The sequence below is a fragment of the Micromys minutus genome, assembly GCF_963924665.1.
Source record: "Micromys minutus genome assembly, chromosome: 19".
NCBI lineage: Eukaryota > Metazoa > Chordata > Mammalia > Rodentia > Muridae > Micromys > Micromys minutus.
Genome location: NC_137954.1, coordinates 23,115,858 through 23,141,147, shown reverse-complemented (window position 1 = coordinate 23,141,147; position 25,290 = coordinate 23,115,858). Strand labels below are relative to the sequence as shown.

At 45.2% G+C, this 25,290-nt stretch overlaps 1 protein-coding gene across 1 annotated transcript; it reads right to left on the bottom strand.

Moving 5' to 3' along the window:
• Window positions 1-5,391: 5,391 nt before the first annotated feature.
• Window positions 5,392-8,045, bottom strand: LOC308433038 (protein N-lysine methyltransferase METTL21A-like; the record flags this gene model as incomplete). Its single annotated transcript, XM_080932904.1, is given in 5 exon segments — window positions 5,392-5,601; window positions 5,603-5,620; window positions 5,622-5,790; window positions 6,555-6,654; window positions 7,919-8,045. Coding segments are annotated over 5 exon segments (624 nt in total).
• Between the last annotated feature and the right edge of the window lie 17,245 nt (window positions 8,046-25,290).

Below are 25,290 nucleotides of genomic sequence, written 5' to 3'. Positions count from 1 at the left end.
ACTGTTGACTAGAAAGAATCAACCAGGAATTATGGGAGAAGACAGGGTTTGGAGTAAAAAGGAAGAAATTAGCCACCACTCTACTGAGCACTAATTAATTGTCCAATGTAACTAATTGTCCAGTGAAATAGTTAGTGACAGTCCATCGTAGTATAGATGAAAGCATGGGGGAGTAGCTTAGGAGATAGAAACAACATGGTAGACTGAAGGTTAAAGACCAGCAGAGACACCCCGCAAGAAAGTATGATGCACTCCTAGTGTAGATAGTCCTGAAGCTGTTTGTATTTTAATGTTAATTCTACTTCCCCAAGAAGGGCTACCTAGTCAGATACTCGTGCAGGTGACTTCATTTGAACCTTCCTATTTTAATTAGTAAAAGAAAGGTGAGAGTGGGTGATCAGGCAGGGAAAGGGAGGTGGGGAAAGGAAGGTCAGAGGACAGAGGAGGACAACCAAGAGAAAAGCTCCAAGATGGAAGTTGAGAAGGATGAATTGGATCCAGGTAGGCTTTATTGATGTTAAGTAGCTATGATCATTTAAGGATTTTATAGGTCTCATATTGAAGGGCAGTTTGTATCTTTGTCCATTTGATGTAATCTTGTGTAGAGGGTTTGTAGATTGAGAGTTTGATATATAAACCTGTATGAAAAGCTATCAGGCCTCAGAGTGGTGCTTGTGTTGGGATTTGGGGTAAAGAAACACCCCAGGGAAGAAGGCAGTAGGGCAGGCAGAGTGAACTGCCAAGGAAGGGAGTTGTGTGGACGGCAGCTTGGACCGAGCGACAGAGTTCATGTGTACATACAGGAAGCATACAGAGATAAACAATTCCATTTTTAATATTTACTGCAACATCCTAGCATCTCTCAAAACTTGAAAGATTATTGATCATCCTGATTTGGAGACAATTGACTTACGTTTGGAAGTCAGCTAAATCTGTGACCTCATCATGACTCTAATCTGGCCCAGGTTCTATTTTATTACTTTTTTTTTTTTTTTAAAGCCTCAGATCCATTATCTGTACAAGTCCTCTAGAGGAGTTGTTTGTTATTCTAAGAGATAATGTGTTGTCCCTGTTAGGGTTACTATTGCTGTGATGAAACATCATGACCAAAGCAAGTTGTGGAGGAAAGGGTTTATCTGGCTTGTTTCCTAATCACTGTTCATCACTGAAAGAAGTCAGAATATGAACTCAAACAGGGAAGGAACCTGGAGGCAGCTCTGATGTAGATTGAATGTGTCATGCATCGCATTTAACCCATGGAGGAATGCTGCTTACAGCTTTCTTACCAAGGCTTGCTCAACCTGATTTTGTATAGCACTCAGGACCACCAGCCCAGGGGTAACACTGGGCCTTTCCCATTGATCACTAATTAAGAAAATACCTCATGAGCTTGTCTACTGCCCAGTCTTTGGAAACATTTTTTCAATTGAGGTTACCTCCTCTTGGGTGCCTTTAGCTGTGTCAAGTTGACATAAAACTACCCAGCACATGCACCCAAAGGGGTCAGTCAACCCGTGGACTGTTCCAATGGACAGTGCTATTTGGAGTATGCTTTCACTGGCTGCAGGCTAGCTCCTCTCATGTTTGCCATGCCCTTTTGAACCTATAAGGGCAGGTTCAAAAGTCTGCCTACCTTTTTTGGACTTTTAGAGTTGTCTCCCTTCCCCTTTCATGATCGAAAAATAGGTCAAATGGCCCTGAACATAAGCACAATTAACTAAGTATTATTAGCTTAAATAAAGAACTCAAAGCTAGGCATCCAGGAACTGTGTCCTCTGTAACAGAGCAATCTGGCAGGAAAAGTAAGACCAATACCCACCGAAGAATTTGGCTGCTATAGCAAAGCCCACTGTCAGCACAGAAGACAATCACAGAAGTTGTCTTCCACTCTAAGCCCAGGTTTCATCTCTCCTCCAGACAGAACCCACGCAGAGGCTCTGGAGCCTCTACAGCAATCTTTTTGTGGTTGGGAACAAAGTAACCTACCAGAATTAGAAGATTCTTGCTGGCATTTGGGGGTGGGTGCTGCTGCCCAGGTGGTGACAATGATTTGTGTGTGGGCTGCTGTTTCCACTCACAGAGGGCAGAGCTCATGTTTGGGCTTGTAGGGTGTTCCCCACTCAATAAACAAAAAGTGGTCACAACACGACCAAAGCAAAGCAGTGCACAGAGAGGTTATGGACCCAGAGGTCAGGACCCTGGATCTGATTTCCTAGTGAATACTACCTACTTCTACTAGGCAGACCTTCAGCAAGACCTCTGTCCTCTTATATGTAAAATAAGGGTGGTGGGTCTAGCAAAGGTTTTTCAAACTGTGCTCCATGGCCCTGGGGTTCTGGAAATACTGAAGCCCAGAGGCACCATTGAGTCAGGAAGAGGTGAGACATGGGCTAAGATGCTGGGTTATCTTGGGCTGTTTCCTTACCTTCAGCTACAGCAGCCACCTTCTCATATACTGAGGCTCTCCTGTAGATTTCCTAAGAAAAACCACCCACTCACCTCCAAATGACTTCACTTTCCTTTTACACAGTCTTTAAAAAAAAGATTTATTTATTATATTTATATGAGTGCACTGTAGCTGTTTTCAGAAACATCACAAGAGGACATCAGATTCTATTACAGATGGTTGTGAGCCACCATATGGCTGCAGGAATTGAACTCAGGACCTATGGAAGAGCAGTCAATGCTCTTAACTACTGAGCCATCTCTCCAGCCCCATAGTCTTTACAGAAGAATCTGCAGAGGTTATACAGATGAATTAGCATCAGCAGACAAGTAACAGAGATGTCCCCCTTGTTTCCTACCTTCCTTCTTCCTTTCTAGCTCTTCCTCATTCTCTTCCTCCTTCTCCTCTTCCTTCCTTTCCTTCCTTCCTTCCTTCCTTCCTTCCTTCCTTCCTTCCTTCCAGGTCTATAAGCCCAGCAATCTCTCTATCCTCTGCCTCTGAGTCTCATTTTTGACAATATTAGCAATCATGTGGCTGTCTCTAGAAGAACCATCAGCTCCTTCCTCTTTTGAGATTTGGAGGAAATCATGGCCTCTACATTCTAAAAACAGGGAAGTTGAAAACAGGGTAGAGGAGCTCAGGTGGTTAAGAGCACTGACTTCTCTTCCAAAGGTCATGAGTTCAATTCCCAGCAACCACATGGTGGTTCGCACCTATCTGTAATGGGATCTGGTGCCCCTTCTGGTGTGTCTGAGGACAGCTGCGTATAGTCATATACATAAAATAAATAAATCTTAAAACAACAAAAACAAAACGAACAAACAAAAGCAGGGGAGAATAAGGGCTGAGACCTAGCTAGCAAAACACTCCTGTATATCAGCTCTCAGGATGGCCACCTGAAGTTCAGACAGAGCCCAAAGGATAGACTGGCCTGTAGGTGTGCTCTTGATGACTCTTCCTGAAGTGCCCTCCTAACAAAGGAGCAAGAGACCAGGCCCATAGTTACCCTGGACAGTCCAGAGTAGCTGTCATATTTATTCTCTGGAGCTGTCTTCTTAGCTATACGCCCAAAGTCAATATATAAAAGTAATTAAGGCCTCTTTTTTAATTAACATATTTTATTTTTCATATAAAAACTAAGCACATGCGCTCAGTGTTATGGTGCACTCCTTTAACGCCAGAACTTAGGAGGCAGAGGCCAGTGGATCTCTGTGAGTTCGAGGCTGGCCTGGTCTACAGAGTCAGTTCCAGGTCACCCAGCACTATGTAGAGAGACCCTGTCTCCAAAAAAAGAAGGAAAGAAAGAAAGAGAAAGAAAGAAAGAAGGAAGGAAGGAAGGAAGGAAGGAAGGAAGAAAGGGAAGGAAGGAAGGAAAGAAGGAAGGAAGGAAGGAAGGAAGAAAAGAAACAGGCAGAGAAGAAGAGAAGAGGAGAAAGAGAAGAGAAGAGAAGAGAAGAGAAGAGGCAATACAGAAAACTGTACTTTTACAGTGTTGTGGTCCATTTTCAACAGTTACTGAGCTCATAAAGTCCGTAGCTCACATTAAGGTTTGTTTTAAAAAAAACCTTTGAATAATTAAACATACTTTTGTTGACACATTGAGGTACAGAAATTTGTCTCAACTAATTTAAGTTCAGCAATAACGAGAGGAACCATTTTGGCCCCTAAACTTCCCTCTTCTGTTTCATCTTAGGGTCTGGTTACTGTTTGATTTATAGTTTGATAGTTACTGTTTGATCTATATGGTTACTGTTTGATTTATAGTTTTTCTTTTTCTAGGCTTCTTTCTGTACCAATCTGTGCTGAGTTTTAGCATTAGATATTTTTCAGTAGTTGGGACTGAACTCAGGGCCTCATCCATATTAGACAAACTATCATTGAGCTATCTTTGCCTTTTACTTGGAAACAGTGCATCTCTAAGTTGCCTAGGCTGACTTGAAGCTCACAACTCAAGCAGGTATCAGGCTTATGATCCTCTGATCTTATTGAACTGAAGGGCCACGGTTGTAGGCTTGAACATCTGGACCCAACAGGCATTAGAGTTCTAAAATCTGTAAGGGAAATTCCTTAAGCCAACAAACATCACCAAGTCCACTTGACACTGTCCAGGAACAATTGTTAGATGCTGTGCTCATTCCAGAGTCATACAGATCACACAGTAGAAACGTTCTCCATGTGTGTATGCCTCTATGTGCAGGTGAACTTACTTGGGTGTGCACAAGTGGAAGCCAGGGGTGAGCATTATGGTCAGGGATTAGGTGTCTGGCTCCAACATATTCCACCTTAAATTTTTAATATTTATTTTAGTATGGGGTTAGAGTGATAGCTCAGACCTTAAGAACTTTTGTTGCTCTTCCAAATGACCTGGATTCAGTTTCTAGAACCCATGTGGTGGCTCACAGCTGTCTGTAACTCCAGTTCCAGGGGATCTAACACCATCTTCTGACCTCTGCCCAAGCCTCATGTATTACAGTACACACACATATATATATGCAGGGATATAAACATATAAAACACCAATATGCATAAAGTACATAAGTCCAGCAAGTTTAATTTTTTAACTTTCTTTGTTTGTCTATTTGTTTCGGGTAATACCTGTAATAAATCCATTTACACTCAGCAGACAAGGAAACCAACAAAACCTGTCCCAGAATGTCTCACTGGCTCACCAGTTTAGAGACACTTTACACTTTTTACTTTATCAGTGGAAGCTGCTCACCAAGTGAGCACACAGGACAAGGAAAGAACGCAGCCAAACCTCACACGTCCATTGACAGCGGTGCGCCGATCTGACGAGACAGGGCACTGTCTACAAAGTCCACGTGTGCTTTGTTCCTCGGGCAGCTCTGAGCGGAATGACTTCAGTCACCGTGTCATTAACACTGTTAAGAGTTCTAGCTGTGAGACCCTAACTGACAAATTCAGTTCTAAGAGAATAGTGCCCACTACAAGTCCTCCCTCTGCTTTCTCTTCTGTGCTTTGTAAATGTGAACGTCCTTCTCAGGATCATAGTGAACCTTACTCACAGTAAATTGCCTCCCCAGCATCCTTAAGAAGTTATTATCCCGTTCGTAGCGGATTCGGCAAGCTAAAAGAATCACAGAGTTGTTTCTACAGAGATGTATCAGTGTTTGAAGAAGATCTGTGAATGAAGCTATTTTCTAAGTATATGATCATCAGCTCCAAGTATGAGATCAAATTCTCCAGGAGAAAAACTTTCCAAATTTTGTCCCCAAGTCAGCTCCTTAATAACAGTCTTAGGTTGGATATGGGAAGGTAAGTTGGCTTCAATATTTGACTTAAGAAAATCTTTTTTTTTTTTTTTTTTTTTTGCAGTCCGGGTTCTTTATTTCTTTTTTTAAAAAAAAATATAAAAAATATTTATTGATTTTATGTATGTGAGTACACTGTTGCTATCTTCAGACACACCAGAAGAGAGCATCAGATCCCTTTACAGATGGTTGTGAGCCACCATGTGGTTGCTGGGAATTAAACTCAGGACCTCTAGGAAGAACAGTCAGTGTTCTTAACCACTGAGCCATCTCTCCAACCCCCTTTATTTCTTTTTGTACATCAGGCCAGGAATTCACAGGGAACGGGCTCCAGCAGCTCAGGCTCTTCCGTTAGTCCTCACAAAGTGCGCTCCTCTGGGTGGCACAGGCTGGCGCTTCAGCTGAACCCAGGTGCCCCTCTCTTTGGTTTCCTTTTTCTTCCTTCTCCTCCACCCGCTTCAGGAAGCCATTTCTGCTCCTCGAGTGCTTGATGTACTCAATTCGAACTTTTATCCTCTTAGCCAGAGTCTTACCCTTAACTTGCTTGTTTACAATGATGCGCACGGCATGCTGGGTGACACTGTAGATTCTTCCGGTTTTCCGCGATAACTCTTTTGGGACGTTCCTTTCTGAACAGTGCCCATTCCCTTGATGTCTACAATATCACCTATTGTAGATTCGCATGTATGTAGCCAAAGAACAGCTCCATGTTTCCTAAAAGGCCTAGAGAACGTATAGCGAGTGCCTCTCCTCTTTCCCTTTGTGTTCGTCATGTTGGCAAGTTAACTGGAAGATGGCTCGAAGTTAAGAAATTCTAATGCTACTTTTCGATCCACGTGATAGTCACGTGAGCACCCAGCAGGGCAGCCACTATGCCCTTCAGCCCTGTGCCAGCTCCCAGCTCCACAGCAGAGCAACCCCCGAGCTCCACGGCACCTATCCAGACACATTTTGCTCGTGGAGGGCAAATGCTCTTCAATTACTTCCCACACGTCTCTTACAAATCAAGGCATAGTAGCCTGAACAATGACTCAAAGCAGAACACATGTGCTAGGCATGATGGTGTGTGCATGTAATCCCAGGCCTAGGGAGGCAGAGGCAGGAGGATCAGGAGTTCAAAGTCATCCACAGTTACACAACAACTTTGAAGCCAGCCAGGGCTACGCAAGATGCTCCCTCAACAACAATAAAAAGATAGAAAAATAAAATGAAAATAAGTCAAGCCAGTTGTGCGTGGTGACACACACCTTTAATCTCAGCACTCAGGAGACAGAGACAAGTAGATCTCTGAATTTGAGGCTAGCCTGTAGTATATAATAAGTTCTAGGTAAGCCAGGGCTGCCTCACAATCAACCCAAGCAACCAATGACAGTAAGACATATTTCTCCTAGCTGTTCCCATGTGTCAGTCAAGTTTCTCAAGAGAAGTAGGACTTGGGCACCACTCTGACCATTTCTACCTCCCCTCACCCCACCTCTCCTGCATGAACCCTTCAGCCCTTTGATGTTTCTCTGCAGGTGTGTGTCCTGGGGACAAGTGTTTCAATGCTCTCAGGCTTCTGAACCCCAGCACTGACCCGCATGCTTAGTTACTATGGAATCCCCCCACCCCCGCCAGAGCTCTGGAATCTAAAATCAGCATCAGGCTTCATTTGCCCCACTTCTCTCTCTAGTCTGGCTTCTGCCTGCCTTCCTCCCTCTCCCTCCCTTCCTCTCTCCCACTCTCTCCCTCCCTTCCTCTCTCTCTCTTTCTCTCTCCCCCCCTCTCTTCCCCTCTCCCTTCTCCCCTCTCCTCCCTTCTCCCCTTTCCCTTCCCTCCCTCCCTTCCTTCCCTCCCTCCTCTCTCCAGACTTTTGTCTCCTTCTCTTTCACCTTTGGCTCATACCTGGCTCTGTATCTAACACTGACATGGAAGCATCTCATAAGACTGTTTCAGCTGGAGCTGACACTTCTCAGCGGTTAGGAGCCACATTATTTACTAACCACTCCAAGGAAAGGAGAGTCTGAGGATACGAGGTTGCTAGACACTAGGAGTTCTAGTTCCATATCTATTGCTGTAATAAAGCATTCTGACTAAAGGCTACTTAAGCAAGAAAAGGGCTTATTTGTCTAATAATCCCAGGACCCATTCCATCATTGATAGAACTCAAGGCAGGAACTTGAAGGCAGGCCACCTTACTAATTAATCTACACAGCATTACCTCTGACCAAAAAGGTACAGAAGGAACTATTGAGGATGCTGCTTGCTAACTGGCTCACGGCCTGCTTACACTCAGCTTCCTTCCTTACACAGTTTAGGACCATCTTAGTAAGGATGGTACTGCCCATGGTAGAGTGGACTCTTCCTCATCAAATGACAATCAAGATACTCTACCACCCCCAGCAGCAGCAGCAGCAGCAGACATGTCCTGCAGCCAATCTGAGCCACACAATTCCTCAGTTGAAACCTGCCTCTCAGATGAGTCCAGGCTGTCAAAATGAGTTAAAGCTACCCAGGATACAATATATTATGATTTGAAGCTGAAATAATCAAAAAGTCCCAACAGACCTGGGAACATTTCACATCATATACTTGCTCCTCAGCTAAAGGAGTTATTCTGGAAGACTGTGGGACCTTCAGGAGGTAGAGCCTAGTTGGTGGATGTAGGTCAGTAGGAGCAGGTCTTTGAAGGTTGGAGCATGCCCTAGTTCCTGTTGTGTTGTTTGCCAACTGGTCTACCACCATGTGAACAGCCTTCCCCCACAGGCTCCTGCCAGCACAGGCTGAACTCTGCTATGCCAACCGCTTCTCACGAGGATGAACTGAAATCTAAACCGGGATTTCCTCCTTTAACTTGTTTCCAGTCGGTATTTATTAGTGTGACACCAGAAGTAACTACCCCCTTGGTGGCGTTCTACCTGTAGAAGCGTGTGTTTGTTTGCTAAAATACACATATTGAAGGAAAGGGGAATATACTGGTTCAAGTGTGATCTGAAAACGCTGGGCTCGCGTATTAATTCTTCAGCCAGGTCCCAAATTCTCTCTCCTATCCCTGTGTGATCTCTGTTGGCTTCGTCTCAGAGTTGTTCTCCTCGGTGTAGACAAATGGCTGCAATAGTTCAGGCTCCCTCCCCCAGTTTAGTTCCAATGGCAGTGCCAGAATTGATCTTCTAGGCTAGCATTGATCAGGAAATGTACCTGAACCTGGAGCTGTTGCCAAGGAGATGGAGTGACCTCCACTTGGCTGTTAAGCAGAAAAAACGATGCTAGAGAGTGAAGTGCAGCAAATGTCTGTAATACTCCCACTTAAGGGCCGGTTTGCAGCTCATTGGTAAATTATGTCTGGCATGCTCAAGGCTTAGAATCAGAACCCAGCACTGAGAGCAACAATAAATCTTTTTAGGGCTGTGATAGTGGGCTGGAGAGATGGCTCAGCGGTTAAGAGCACTGACTGCTCTCCCAGAGGTCCTGAGTTCAGTTCCCAGCAACCACATGGCGCTCACAACCATCTGTGATGGGATCCGATGCCTTCGTACTGCCATAAATATCCCATGATGGTTAAAACAAATCACTGAAGATGGTGGCAGGGAGGTGAGCACTGAGCATCTCCTTGTCATCAAAGCCACTCTTCGTCCATTGAGCATCTCCTTGTCATCAAAGCCACTCTTCGTCCACTTTGTTTTCAAATCGTTCCATTCTACAAACCATCTTAAAGCATGATTTGTTATATTTTATGTAGATAAGGGATCTATCTGCATGTACATTTATTATATTTTATGTAGATAAGGGATCTATCTGCAGGCCAGAAGAGGGCATCGGATCCCATGACAGATGGTTGTGAGCCACCATGTGGTTGCTGGGAACTGAACTCAGGACCTCAGAAAGAGCAGCCAGTGTTGCTAACCACTGAGCCATCTCTCCAGCCCCTCTACAAACCTTTTGAGCTCAAATGTGCAGTCATCACCCATGCCTTTGTCTCTTAGCCCCTGCATCCAGTTGGCATCACATCCCCATTTTCATTTCACCCGAACTGTGCACGTCAGTCTCTGTGTTCCACATTTGCTCCCGTCCCGCCATCCTGCCAGCTCTGACCTAAGTGCCTCTTGTCACCTCTCCCCTGAGTGATGACAGTCGCTTCCTGGTGGGTGTTAGATCCTCCTCGGCAGGACATATACAGGATCCTCTTGTCAGGATCAGCTGGGGCACGGCCATGTGTCTACTTCGTATTCTTTGTTTGGCTTCTGTTCTTTGTTTCCGTTTTTTGTTTTGTTGTTGTTTGGTTTTTGTTTTAATTTTGTGCCACCATTTATGAGTCACATGCCTTTTCGAGCATGATCTGTTCCGCCTCTTGAAGAATTGGAGGGAGTGGGAATGATGAAGCTGGTAATATCACCCCACAAGATCAACGGATAGACACGTGGCTGCTCCCACCCCATCGAGAGCACACATTTCAGTTTGCTTCTCTCCTCGCCTCTTTAAAAGCTAAATAAAAATGTTTCAAAAAGGGCCAGTAAGGTTGCTCAGTGGTAAATTCACCTGCTGTGCAGATCTGATAACATGAGCTCAATTCCTGTAACCGACAGAAGAAAAAGTCAGGCTCTCAAAGGTCCTCTGACCTCTGCATGCACATTGGAGCACATGTGGACCCACACATGCATGGACACACACATGTACACCAACTATAACAGAAGTTCCAAGGGACCTGAGGCCTTCTGGTCTCTCCAGGCACTGGGCAGGCACGTGGCAGTGCATAGACACACAAGTAAGCATGTCATTCTCCCATACCCACATGGTAGATGGAGAAAACACTCACACACAACACAGGTGCCCACACTCAAGCTCAGTGGCCCTATTTGTACACTCCCTCCTTCCGCACATGAAAATGAAAAAAAAAACATGTCAGGCTCTTAGAAAGGATCCAATGTCCACAGAAGAAAAACTTAGAAAAAGCAAGTCCACTCTAGTGTTGGGCCATGGAAGAGTGAGTGTGCCTGGCTCAGAAATAAGCAGCCATGTTAGGTACACTGTCCTAGTCAGTCTGGGTAAGGACCCGATGTTGGAATTCAGCTCTGTCCCACTCCAAGAAAGGAAAAGGCTGAGCTGTCATAAGAAATGATGTTCCATTAGGGAGAAGACAACCAATTCTGTGACCCCCATTTCAGCTTTAACTAGACCTACATCTGCTCTTCAGCCTGACAGAACCAGTTAACAAATACCTATCTTCTCCAGATGTTCTCCCCCCTCCTCCCCACAGTTTCAGAAGTCTCTAGGTCATCATCATCATCTTAGCAAATCAGTAAAGCAAGATGAACAAGTCCTTCCAATGCTAACTCAGATCACCTCCAAACCCAATATCATGACCTTGTGTCCATTTTGGAAAGGGAAGGCATGGGCATGCCCATAAAAAAATGTGTGAGATCTGTTAGAGTACAAAAGCAGGGTGTTGGAAATACAGAGGAAGTGTACCCAACATCTGGGGACCTCTTCCTTCCCACACCAACAAGTTTAGCAGGCAGGAGGACAAAAGAAAAAGAGAAAAATGAAGTAGGTGGGGAAGAGACTCGCTCTCTTGGAACCACTCAGAGGTAGATAGAGCTGGAATGGCAGGCTTTCTACATTTTGGCTTGGGAGAAGGAGCTTTGTAAAAGAAGGGGAAGGATAGAAGAGACAGAGGCGGGAGAGGAAGGTATGTGCGTGTGAAGACGTACGGGGCTCCAAGGCACCTTCCTTCCAGACTAGAGAAAAGCAGACCTAAATCCCCCGAGCCTCCTCATGGCAAAGAAACATCTCCAAAGAGGACCACAGATGCACAAGAGGCAGCCTCCAGGGAGGCTGTAGACACAGAGTATGTGGGCAGGCAGACCGAAGAGGCCTTTCGGCTATGGTTTGCCCCGGTATGTGAAAAATTTGTCCACTTAGATAGCTGGCAAGCATTTTAGACACAAAATGGAATTTATTAACAGAAAATATTTGTGAAGGATTGTTCTCCCCCACCCCACCCCTTTCTTCTTTTCTTTCATCTCCTTCCAGTGGTGGAGGACTTCATTAACAAGACTCTTTCATCCTCCCTGGCAGCTCCGGTCATTAAGCCTGGCTTGAAAGAAGCAGGAGGTAGCTTTAGGGAGAATGTTGCTCCCCACGAGTCTCACTTCTAAATATGAGTGTCAACTTCCTGCTTTGGGGGAAAAAAATCCTAAAAGGGGTCTTCCCAACAGAGTTCATGCTGGTCACCATGTAGTCTTTGGGGCTACCATTCAGGCCCTGAATCTGAATCTACAAGTCACGATTTGTCACAAGTGCGGCTTTCATCTTTTTCATCTTCCATGTCTATAGGAGTCGAGTGGTAAGGATCGGATGTGGCAATGTATGCTCAGCGTCCAGTACAGGTTCCGTCCCAGATAAAACCTCAGTGGGTCTCAGTCCTGCGCCTTCTGATGTACGACAAGACCTGGTGATCGCCCACTTGCGATTGCTCATCGGGGATTAAGATATGGCTGTTTGGTACATCAATTAGCGAAGCGGAGGAAAAACCCAGCATCTGTGAGGCCTATAGTTAAGCAAAAATAGAAGACTGTTCTGTATGTGGCACCAAGGTGAACTTATTTAGCCTTCACTACTCCCTTACTGCCATCCCTACTGCTGGAGACAAAGCTATATGGTGACTGTACCAGTACTGGCCCAGTGGACTTTCTGGGCTTTTGAGATGCTGCACCATTCCACATGAGGGGTACATTGATAGGGAAAGTCTGGAGCCAGACTGGGGCTGATGTTGCTGCCTCTGGAGCTGAACAGGCTAGATCTCACTCTGAGACTCCATTCTTGGTAGCTGTCTGACCTTGGACATGTTATCTAGCTGCGTAGGTCTCCTTTAGTCATTTATAGCATAAGGTCATCTTAACTCATAGTCCTTGAGAGGATGAAATGTGGTCATATATGGATGACATCTCTCCTTGTGACCACTGCTGATTCTCTCTTCTTCCCTTATCTTGTTATACTTTGATGATGAAACACAAAGCTGTCTCTTGTGACATTAAACTATAACCCAAGTTTCAGAGCCTTTTCTGTCATCTACATACAAATTCCCATGTGTCTTCCTGACCTCTTCTTTCAATTAGACTTTCCATTCCTGTTTCTATCCCGGGAATACGTGTTAAGAGATGCCCAGGTGACACGGAAACGGTTCCTGAAAGCCAACACTCTGAAGGCCGTGTTCTGAAATTCTGCGCTGTGTTAGCAAGAATCAACATGAGGCGGTTTGACCCAGAACACTACAGTTACTAAGGAAGGAAGGCAGGTCTCATGCCCAAGGCCAACCTGCACTTCACAGCAAGCGTTCGCTTCAAAAGAACAAGGCTGGGCTGAAGAAGATGGCTTGTCACTCTCAGTGACTCATGCTTGAGTACTAGACATCACATGGGTGGAAGGAGAGAACTGACCGACTCCCACAGTTGTTCTCCGACCTCCACAGGTGTGTCATAGCATGTGTGCCCCCAGACTCCTACCCCTACTACCACAAACACACTACTACTCCTATTACAAATAGCAATAATAACATGCTTATTATCACTAAGTAGCTAATAAATTGACAGCATTAAAAACAGCAAAAACAAAAAATTTAAAAACAAAAACAAACAACAACAACGAAAAAAAGCAAAAACACTCCAAAATGTAAAGGTTTGAAGAAGTTTGTGTATAAGGATGTGACATACACTCATATGTGTATATATGTCTGTGTATAAAATATATATGTATGTCACAATCTAAATGTCAAATGAATTCTGCTAAACAAATAAGTAAATGAGTAAGTTATGCTAGAGCACTATAAAGAATTCTATATATGCCGGGGCAGTATAAAGTCATTAAAAATTAGGCTTGGGAAGGTGTTTATTAAAGAGTGTCCTAAAATATAAAGAAAAGACCATGAAAAGACTCAGACTGTACTCCGGCAGGATCTTAAACATACAGCAGATGTTTGAATACGGGTGAAAGGTGAAATCTGATGAACCATGAACACTGGCATTGGAAGCTGTCCAATCTATGTCCACTGTAGAAAACTTAGAAAATTCAGAGTGACATCAAAAGAAAGAGTTAAAAAGATGAATGGCTAGTTTCTGAGTGGTATACAGGCACATGCATGTGCACACATGCACGAATGCACGCATGCACACACACACCCATCACTTAGTAATTATAATGGTCAGTTCCCTATGACAATGTCAGCAGACCATCCTCCGCACACACGGATGCACATACAAATACATACTCCCTAAAATTCTACTTACATATGTGGTGGGGAGAAGCTTGAAGGGGACTGGGGCTACACTCTCTGAGGTTTCTGCTTTTAAAGAATGAACAAGGAACACTTAGGAGGAGAGAGGTGTGAGGGGGAAGTAGACTGAGAAGAGAGAGTAAGAGAGCTGTTTGTCCTTTGCCACCTTAATTCAGAGGATGGAGAGGTTTGTGCATGCGTTTTGATAGAGAGAGACAACTTTACGGGACAGCTGGGTTAGGGCTGCTCTAAGGAAATGTCAGTACCATCTGCAGGCCTAGAGGGGCCCTAGGTTCTTCTTCCCAACCAGGAACTCCAAGTTTCTATTACAGTCACAAATCATCTGAAGACCTAGAGATAAAGGGCACAACAGACATCTACTGAGCACATGGACCTGGGCTGGGCAGTGGAATAAGTGAATGGTTTCTCTCTGCTCCATGCCCTGCCAGCTGGGGCACTTGACTGGGGGGTTGGGTACAGGATGGCTGCTCTCAGATCTGGCATCCTGATGCTAAGGATGGCCAAGTGCCTGGCCAGGCCTGTGGACTTGGAGAGTCGGCCCCTCTCCACATTGGCCTTTCCTCCCCATGGGCTGCCTTGGCTTTCTCTCCTGGCTGTGGCTAGATTCCAAGAGTGTCTCAAGAGACAGGAAGTGGGAGCTGCCAGTTCTGGAGGCCTGGTTCCAGAGGCTGGCACGGTACCTCTTCTACCGTATTCATTCGTCAAGGAGTCTCGAGGCCAGGTTCAAGCGAAGACAACTCCCACATCTCAGGAAAAGGAGCATCAAAGAACTGGGGGAGGAGGGTATATTAACTACTTTTCTAAGTGCTGGGACCAAATACTAGAGAAGAAGCACTGTCATGGGGAATAAGCCTATTTGAGTCATAGTTCAGTGCCAATCGAGTTCACCCTAGCAAGAAAGCATGGTAACATTATAGGCTCCTGACTGGTGATCGGAGGTGGCTTGCTCACATCTTGTTGGATCAGAAGGTGGAGAAGAGGGACATTAGTGTTCAGGTGGACTTTTCTTCAGTCCTTGTTACTTAGCTAGAGACCTCAGTGTATGACCCACATTCAAGCCAAGTCTTCCCTCTCCAATTAATCTTCTTGGAAACTAATGCCCAGTATGCTTCTTAATTCGATCAAGCTGACAAGATTCATCATCACAGGAGCTGTATTTTCAAAGTACCTGAAGGTGACAGGTAAGACCAGTGCTGGGTCATGCTGTTCACACTACGGTACTCATGAGAGGAAGTTAGGATGAGGAGTTGTGGCGGCGAAACATCACGCCATATCTACCAAGTAGTGGCCTCAGGGTCAGGGGTAGGAAAGAAGAGTGCAGTTTTTCCTTTTGGTCTACCTCCTCAGTCCCTACAACATGACTTCATCCAGCCTATTTGGCTCCTTCTAGACCTCTTCCGAGCCTAAACTCTGAGCAAACCCAGTTCCTGAAGATCCCCAGGCCTGTGTGAGCTAATGGAAACTCCAATCACTTCTTAGAACTGCTTCTGGCTGGGACCCCAGGACACAGCTCTAAGGACCAGAGGATGTCAGGGACCACTCAGGTCCTCATTCCGTTCAGTTCCCCAAGAATTCCTTGGAGGGTACATGTTTGCTCAGAAAGCAGTGGATCCTTTTAGGAGGGGCCCCAGGAGTGTATGATTCTATAGCCCCTTTATTTTAGGGAGCTGAGCCATTTTCAGCTAAGCAGCTACTGAATGGGGCCTATTGATCAATTGAAAAAATGTTTACTCTTTAGCTACAATCTTTGATAGGGACTGACAACAAAGCCACACACACTTGTGTACTGATTCCTTAATTTCTCCTCTTTCCAAGGCTCCAGGAAGGCTGTGGATTCTATGGCCATGGTATAGCCATATCTCAGAAGAGAGGGAGAAGTAATTCTTCTAGGAAAGTCTATTACTTACATTCTTCAGGCTTCTGGGCCCTTGGTCCTCTCTTCCATGAAAGCAAAGACCCAACCACTGAAAAGACAACATGAACTTGAACCTGGGAACAAAGAGAACAGTGCCACCTTTAGAAATGCTGACAGCCTGTATCATTTCTATGGTAATGCCTAGCAACCTTTGTTTTCTAGAGTAAGGGCCCTGAGGAATCTAGGCCAAGGGTACCGGGGCGTGCTGAGTGCCAGGGGTGGAATTTCTTCACCACATGACATCTCTTCCTCTACAACGGAAAGACCAAGAGATGGGCACATCGCCAGGACTGGCCAGGTACAGCTTAGGCTTTGATCTGAAACCCATCAAGTTCCAGCATTGTCAGGCAATCACAGACATTAGGCCTTGTATCCCTCTTGCTGTCATACAAAAAGCATTTGGGAAGAATTAGTACTTAAAACCAAAATTACCTTCCCTTCAAATGTTGCAAATCTGAGACAAATATTCCATTTACTTCATAGGAACTTCCACCAACTTGCTTTCCAGCTATTTTTCCATTTCTTTTTCATATTTTCTTCTCTATACATCTTCCTCTCCTATGCCTGATCCTAGTGCCCCTGTCTATGCACAATCTAACACAACAGAGTTAGAACTATAGTCTAACACAGTTGGGAGTCTTTCTTTTTGAGCTTATGGGGAAATTTCTCACATCTGAAACTCTAGATATGGCATATGTATTTATAACACCTAAGTTCTGTTTTAGAATCTATTTCATGGTCCTATCTGCCTGGTTATAATATGATCTAATGCAAGATTGTGTACTGTATTAACTAATTTTCTACTATGGTAACAAATACCTTAGGTAAATCTTATTTATGAAGAGAATTGGGTGATCTAGGCTCACAGTCTTGGAGTTCTCAGTTCATAATCAGTTTGGATTAATGCTTAGGAATGAGAGGTGAGGCAGAGCATCTTAGTGGGGCTATGAATCTAAGAGAGATATTTCATAAGAAACTTGGAAGCCAGAGAAAGAGGAGGTAACAGAAACTCAATGTCAACTTTAAGGACATGTCTCTAATGCCATCCACTAGATTTCTTGAGGGTTTCACCATCTCCCAACAATGCCACACGATTCAAATTAAGCCTTTAACACATGAGCCTTTGGGAAACATTTATCCAAAGTAGTAGGCACCAGTCCTGAGAGAGATACTCCACCACCTATCACTGGCTCTACCTTGTAGCATCAGACATGCCTAAGCCACTTCCTACCAAGCAACACATTAGAAGGAATCCTCTTGCAGAAAAATAAATGGGACATTCTCAAAGAGTCACAAAGCATGCAACTTGTACCTACAGACCATCGATCTGTAAGATGTAAGCATTCAGGATGTGTTGGTAGCTAACGTAGAAGATGCCCTGCTAAGATGGCTCAGAGAATAGAAATGACTTCTCCTGTAAGTCTGATGACCTGAATTTGATCCCCAGAATTCACTTATAGGTCAAAGGAGACAACTGACTTCACAGCGTTGTCCTCTGACCTCCGCATGTGTGCCATAGAATGTCTTTGCTCACACATTCCTCCTCTACAAACGGGACAAAAGCTTTAATCAAGGATTGCCACTTTACTGAAAAGACAACAGTCAGCAGAATATAATAAACTCCCAAACAGGGGCTGTATTGGAACTAAGCCACCCAAACCCAGAAAGGGCATACAGGGGACCGTTCTGAGTTAGAAGACTTCCCAGGGAAGATGGGAAGCTTCCACAGCCTGGAAAACTAGAGCAGAACTGAAGCTAGCATTTCGAGCCCCAGCCCTGGGGGAGGAGCCAGGCTTATAGGAGTGCAGGGAGACAAGACAAGACTGGCCCTGGAGTGAAGCAATGCAAAATGTGACAAAGAAGGGACAGAACAGGGGCAGAGGGTGTGTTTGTGCTCACTCAGAAGCTATAGAGTGTGCTGGCCATATTTTCCCTGATATGTGGCTAGTGGGAGAGATCCTGGTATTATGAAACTGGAGTCCCTTATCTAAAGAACTCCCCTCCCCCAAATTACCAGGCAGGCCAAAGGCAGTAGTGGGAGAATCGTCCACAGCAAAAGCAACAGTAAGGTTCACCAAAGGCTGGGTAAGGGGGAAATGGGAAACAGGAATCAAGAATGCTTCCTGGCTTTTGTCAAGCTAGTGAGGGAACAGCACTGGCGGCACGGGAGAATGGCGAGTTCCAAAGGGAGAACCTGAAGAAAAAAGGCATCTGGTTTGTTTTGGACAAGTATGTGTTAAGTTGCTGGAACCAGCGCACACTTCTGAGGGATCCTGGCTCACCTGGCATTTAATCTCTTGTTCTGTGTTCAAGTGTCATGTTTCCTAAGACCTTGATGAATTCTCCTGACTTAGCCTTGCTGGAGGTGGAGAGTCGTGCAAGCTCTCCAGCTGAAGCCAGGAGTGGCCAGGAGTGACCTAACCACCAGCCGCCTATATTTCCCTAAGCTTCACTTGGGAAACCATCAGAAGTTCCCTAAATGCTGTACTCAGACTCCTCCATTTGGATGAACAGCTCTGTTTTGTTTTCCTTTGTTTGAGGTAGAATGTCACTATGAATCCAAGCTGTCCTGGAACTTCTGATCCTCCTGCCGCAGCCTCCCAAGCACTGGGATTACAGTTACCAGCTACCAAACCCCAGCTCCTTCCAACTTTTGTAGAGGAAGAATGTGTTTCTGGTGGGATTAAACTCCATATCGGACAGCGCCTTAGGACTTAAGGGGAATCAGTAGAACAGAGCATAGAATTGTTGGACCCAAAGATCACTTGCATTTCTTTGTAGGCTCCTAGGAATCTCTTCCCAAGATTTGTTACAGACACTCCAAAGTCTGTGTTTTCTCCTTCCCTTAAGGTATGCTTTGATGCACTGTCAGAGGTCACAGACCAGTCTCCTTACTCATGAACTAAGCCTCCGAGGAAGCCTACCCTTATCCGGTGCTGCAGTTTAGCAGGAATTTGGTTGGCGGGGTTGTGTGGGCTTCTGGGCATCGGAATGGCAAGCAGGCTTCGAGGCAGCCAGCGTCAGGGGCTGAGGAAGGAAGTTCCAGATGGAAGCAGCGGAGTGTGAAGATGCTTGATTGTAGGCCAGCCCTGCAATGGGGGAGGGGGATGGAGGGGTTTGGAATGCCCCTAAAAGGCTCTGGACTAGTGAGGAGACTGCAGAAGGCTAAGCATTGCGGTATGCAAACCCAAAGGAACGCCTGGTATTGAGCTCCTATGTTAATAAGATTTAGGGAATTATAGACTCCCAGGATTGAAATCACCCTTACCCTAAAAATATCTTGTCTACCATCCAGCTCCCGCCAAGACCACCAAAGCACGGTCCTTGGACAGAGATGGCAATCTGACACAAGTCCTGTGGGACTTTGAGACTTCAATGCTTAGCCTCCTTTTATTGCAATATTAAGAAGGATCAGAAATCTGACTTCAGGGCATTTCTGGATAATTTCAAGGAAACAGACAAACACAGAGAAAATTGTTCTATTAATTAAAAAAAAAAGATGGAATTGGAGAACAAAACTTTTTAGGAGACAGAAAGAGTTTACACGCATAGTCTCAGTGTTTCGGGGAGTCTTGAGTTCTTTATGGAAGAGACAACATTGAGGTTCAGTGTTCTCATCTATAAAATGGGAAGATTGTTCCCTAACTCACCTGTGTTAACATTAGGAAGAATAAATCTCTTCGAGGTATCAAAACCCACACGCTGAAAGCATCTATTACAAGTTTTAAGAAGGTGCCCTATGAAAGGGATGGGAGGAATGAGGCCTCTTCATCCTTAGATCATCTATAAGGCAGAGCTGTCTGTACCCCCCACCACCACCACACACAGTATAGTTTTGGCGTTGTTTTGTTCCGCTTGTTTATTTGTTTGTTTGTTTTCTTTCTTTCTCCTGACACTCTCCTCTTTTTACATAGCAATCTCCTTCCTTTCTGCCGGAAGCTCCATTCTTCTAGCACTTGGTGATCCAAGCACCAAGACCACCCTTGGCAGCCTCCATCAGAGGAGGTGCACATTTCTGTAAGAGGCATGGAGTCGTTTCATGAGCACACAGAGGTAAAGGTGAGTACTGAGGCCCTGGCTTACAGCCAGGGGAGCCTGAAGCCTCAAGTCAACCCAGAGGTTCCAGCTGCAGCCCTGGGGATCCCTGGAGTTCCACTGAGGACAGTTCGTGAGAAACTGAAGGAAGCCAGTGATGCTTGAGGTCTCCCAGCCTAGCCTCAGCCAAAATGGCCAGGATCTCACTGTAATTGAATATGGGTACCCTATATACTTTTGTTTATGGAAAGAGTCCTGTGTCACTAAAACGTTTATACAAAATTTGTCTGTACTAATAAATTTTATAATGAAAACAAATCCTGGAGAGGAAAAATTAATCATATTTAAGACTTCTTTGGAGTCAAATATCAAATCCAGCAAAAGAATTCTACTGGGAAAGGCGCCCGTGCTATTGACCCTACGCTAATGAAACATTGCCAGGTTCCATCTACCCTGTGGTCTAACTGCTCTTTTCTTCAGCCTCCTCCAGTCACTTGATTTCTAATACTGCTAAGACAGGAGGAGATTCTGGTCCTTAGGAGAACGTCCTCTGCAAGGTTACTCAGACTCTCCTCTTAGCTCTGTTTTGTGTATCTGCCAAGCTTGGTACATTGTATTGATAGCATAACTAGGCCATGGTCACCCAGGAGACAGGTATCAGTCATCAATCTGTGTGACCCATGTTAAACACGGTGCCCATAATAACTCACAGAGCTCAACAGACATGTTCATAGATGATGATGATGAAAACAACAATGGGGCTGAGGAGGAGGAGAAAGCACATGAAAGCAAGAATTCTCTGGTCTCCTCTAAGCAAGCCAACATCCTTCTACAGTTTTTCCTTCAGGTAACAAAGAGCTAAGCTGTAAATTCTCTCTTGGGGGAAAAGCTGGGCAAGATGTACTTGGGAACATTAAAAACAAAACAAAACTGGGTTGCCATTGGAGAGGAGAAAGCCAATATATTTAGCCACCTATGGCATGCCAAGGCCTTATTGAGACAGAAATAGGCACTGTAGGAGGAATCTCAATTAAATATTTTTCTAAGCAGTCAGTTCTGGGCTTTGCCTGAACATGGATATAGAGCTGGGGTGAAGTTCAGGACAGAAAACCCGAGGATTTGAGTGTGGCTTCCAAATCTTCCCAGGACTTAGCTGCTGGCGATGCAAATTCCATGACCCCAGAGTAGGGGACAGTGGTGGTGTTTCACCTTCCAGGGTCCAAAGGCCAGGAGATCCCTCTTGCTGGCACTTTCCAGGACCTCCTACCAGAGAGAGTAGCTTCTCTCCTTCCATACACAGTGTTTGGGGTGGCACCGTTTCTCTGAAATAACCTTTCGGCTACTACACAATCATTTTCATTAGGCAACAGTCCGTGAGAATTCTGCTTCGTCTAGAAAGTTCCCTGGAATTAGTTGAGGGGAAATGATGATGATTTGGGCAGGGACCCATGCCCCACATTCCGCTTGGTGTTCCTCTGTTGCAATACGCAGCTTCTTGGTCCAGAGCATCTTGGTCCAGAGGCACTGATGGGGATAAGGATGAGTTCTCACAACAGGCAGGGGGAAGATGGAAGGGTACTTGGTAGTGGTGTAAGTGATCTAGTCTTGCTTGTCTGCCAACATCTCCACATGTGAAGGATCCCAGACACCCTCCTTTTCCATGTTTGGGCTCATGCTGTTCTAGAAATGGCTTTTCCCACATAAAGCTGTGTTATCAAAATCCACACGTTAAGCATGTAGATTTTTTGGAATCATACTAAAATGAACACTCTCGGGGTGAGGGTTGTGCTCTCTTCCAATCAATCTGCCTGGTAGGCAGGAACAAAGCTGGTTCTTCCATTTCAGCCTCAACGTCAACAGCCATTAGTCCTTAGGCTTGCTCAGATGACATAAAGCACAGCCTTTTTGAAGAAAGCATATTGATCTTATGGGGTTGTTTTTAAAACTAAATAAGCTAATGAATGTAACCTGTTCGAAACAAGGGCATCCTTGACTTGGCTGTTGCTGAAGAACGAACCTCCCTTACCCTCTATGCATATTTTTTTTCTGAGTCATATTCTCCCTGAAGAATTCCTAGACCAGCAAGTGTGTACTTCTTATACCCTCTGAGCCACATTGAAATAGCCCTTCAGAAGGATCAAGCCTGCCTATATATCCTAAAAGCAATTTGTAAAGGCATCGGCTTCCTCATAGTCTCTGAAAGCCCCATTTGAAATCCTCAGCGTGCTTGTGTTTGGCAGTCTGGAATTCTGTGAAAAAGTAAGCTTACCCCTGCTGGCTCCATTTTCTGAAATCTTCTCACCTTTGGCTTTTCTTTCCCTGCTTCCTGGATTCTTGTTCTATGTCTCTGGTGTCTTCCGCCACTGTTTTAATGGCTGCTTTTATCAGAGCAGGTAATGTTGAAGCTGCCAAGTCCAGACATCACTTTTTCTATGATCACAGGATTCATCCAAAGTCCCCCTTTTAATGGACACCTCTGGTTCTGGCTTGTTGCTTATGTGCAAATTCCATGTGGATAGCCCATCTTGTCAAGTCTCTGTCTCAAAAGCCAAGTGGACCCATTCTACTTAGCCAAGGCTGCCTCATTGCAGTGTTACCCAAATCCAGATTGGCCTATGACTGTGGTTATGAGGAATTATTTTGGTTAGTGCCCACTGGGAGCAGCACCATCCCTGAACAAGCATGTGGGCCTGGGCCATGAAGAAGAGGGGAGGGAGGAAGAAGGAAGGAGGGAAAAAGGGAGAAGGAGGGAGGGAAGAAGGAAGAGGGAGAGGGAGGGGGAAGAAAAAGATGAAGGAGGAGGAGGAGGAGGAGAAGGAGAAGAAAGAAAGAAAGAAAGAAAGAAAGAAAGAAAGAAAGAAAGAAAGAAAGAGAGAGGGAGGGAGAGAGGGGGAAAGGGAAAGAGTGAGAGGGAGGGGGAAGAAAAAGATGAAGGAGGAGGAGGAGGAGGAGGAGAAGGAGAAGAAAGAAAGAAAGAAAGAAAGAAAGAAAGAAAGAAAGAAAGAGGGAGGGAAGGAGAGTGAGGGAGAGAGGGGGAGAGGGAAAGAGTGAGAGGGAGGGGGAAGAAGAAGAAGGAGAAGGAGGAGGAGGAGGAGGAGGAGGAGGAGGAGGAGGAGGAGGAGGAGGAGGAGGAGGAGGAGGAGAAGGAGAAGAAGAAGAAGAAGAAGAAGAAGAAGAAGAAGAAGAAGAAGAAGAAGAAGAAGAAGAAGAAGAAGAAGAAGAAGAAGAGAGAAGAGAGAACCCTAGCAGGGAGCAGAAGCCAGCTCTCAGGCCAGTGAGCAGTATTCCACCATGGTATCAATGTTCCTGCCATGTTGGAGTTCCTGGCCTGACTTTCCTCAAGAATGGACTGTAAACTTTAAATTAAAGAAACCCTTTCCTCTCCAAGTTGCTTTTGACCATAGTGTTTACCGCAGCAACAGAAGACTGATTGGAATACCACCCTATTCTGATTCCTCTCCTCCCCACTTAGGCAAGTGTCTGGTTTCCCTCTTCCCAAACCAGTGTGTGGGAAATGTAAAAGTAACCTTGGACAGCTTCTCTGGGATCTCAGCAGTCAATAGACCCAATGTTATTCTTGCTCAGTATCTCCTGTGCTGCCTCCCACTTTCCAGTTCTAATCTTATCTCCATAAACTTGAAGCAGGTCCTCTGTTAACCAGCTTCACCCCGACCAGAAATCAACTTGAACACAGACCATCTCATCCTCTCAGAACTTGCCTGCTACATGCATCCTCTAAGACCTCATGGCCTAAATACACACACATTCCTCAATGTGGCATCCAAGGACTTCATTCCTGGAGACAGTGATTGCATCCTCCTGTAGCATCCCTACTGGTGTGTGGTCCTCGGGCGATTCTATAGAGAACCCAAGAGACCTGGGCTCAGGCTGCCCCTGCAGCTAGAACCCGGATGCCTTTGAGTGAGTTACTGAGTCTCCGTGGGTCAGTGTCCAAATGGCAGCTCCAATTGGAAGAACCAAAGGGAAGATGTGGGAAGAACCTTGTCAGCCTGAAGTGGCCCTGCAAATGGAAAGGGACAAGAGTGCTTAGGGACTGCTCGCCTCCTCAGAGGGACTTAATCTCTTCAGTAGCAGTTCTAGAGCAGTCAGAGCCGTGAATCTCTGGCCCCTTACTGCTGCCAGGCTGCCTTCTCTCAAATCCTCCTCTTCCATCATAGCTTCACCATGGGTCCCCTGGGTCTCCCCGCCTTTTGCAGCCACACTCTTTTAAACTTAAGACTCTTAAGGAAGAAATACACCCATGTGTCTCTGAGACCCAGAGACCTCAGGCCTTGCTGTCAGGAGCTCTGGAATGCTATTATTTTTATCTGGAATTTTAAGGTTGCCTCAACCCCTTTTCTTTCTTTCCTTTTTTAAGGATTTTATTTACTCATTTATCTATCTATCTATCTATCTATCTATCTATCTATCTATCTATTTATTTATTTATTTATTCATTCATTTACCACCATGTGGTTGCTGGGACTTGAACTCAGGACCTCTGGAAGAGCAGTCAGTGAGTGCTCTTAACTGCTGAGCTATCACTCCAGCCCACCAACCCCTTTTATTTACCCAGACTCCTGAGGCACTTGAAGGTCAGGTCTGTAAAGACCAGGCAGAAAGAATTAAAGGCCAGGCAGAAAGAATTAAAGGCCAGGCAGAAAGCTCAGAGCCTAAGCTCCAGAATTAGCCTTGTTATTAGAATCTGAGCTTTGCCGGTCAGTAGACCTTTGATTTGAGGCAAATCACTGGGTCTTTCAGCTTCAGTTTCTTGTCTTTAAAATGAGAAGAAAGATGATTACCTGATGACGTTGGTCTAGGATAAGGTAAACATTCAAATTGCTGAACACTGCAATGTCGGACATTGGTTACAGGAGCCAGGGCCTTCTTTGTATGTATATATCAGCTGCTGAGGAGACCTGAAGCACCCATGCCTAGCTCCTCCGCTCCTCTGCAAAGGGCAGCCATGCCTAGCTCCTCCACTCCTCTGCAAAGGTAGGAGACTCAGAAGAGCCTGGCTTCCAGGGCTGGCACAGCTCTGAGTAACAAGTTTCTATCTTCTCCTTTCGTTCTGTTTTCTGAGACAGGGTCTTGCCGTATGGCCCAGCCTGACCTGGAGCTTGCTGCGTAGACCAGGCTAACTCAAGTTTGTTGGAATCCTTTTGCCTCTGCCTCTCAAGATGCTGGAATAGTCCTGATTGTAAAACATCTCCTTGTCTAGAAAGTGACTGGGTAGAGTGAGCTCTGGGGACCTTTTTTTTTTTTTTTTTGTGGGAAATGTAACAGGCTTTCTTTCGCAGTATCCTTGTCTTCCTATGACAAGACTTCCAAGGTCTTCCCCATCTCTGATTTT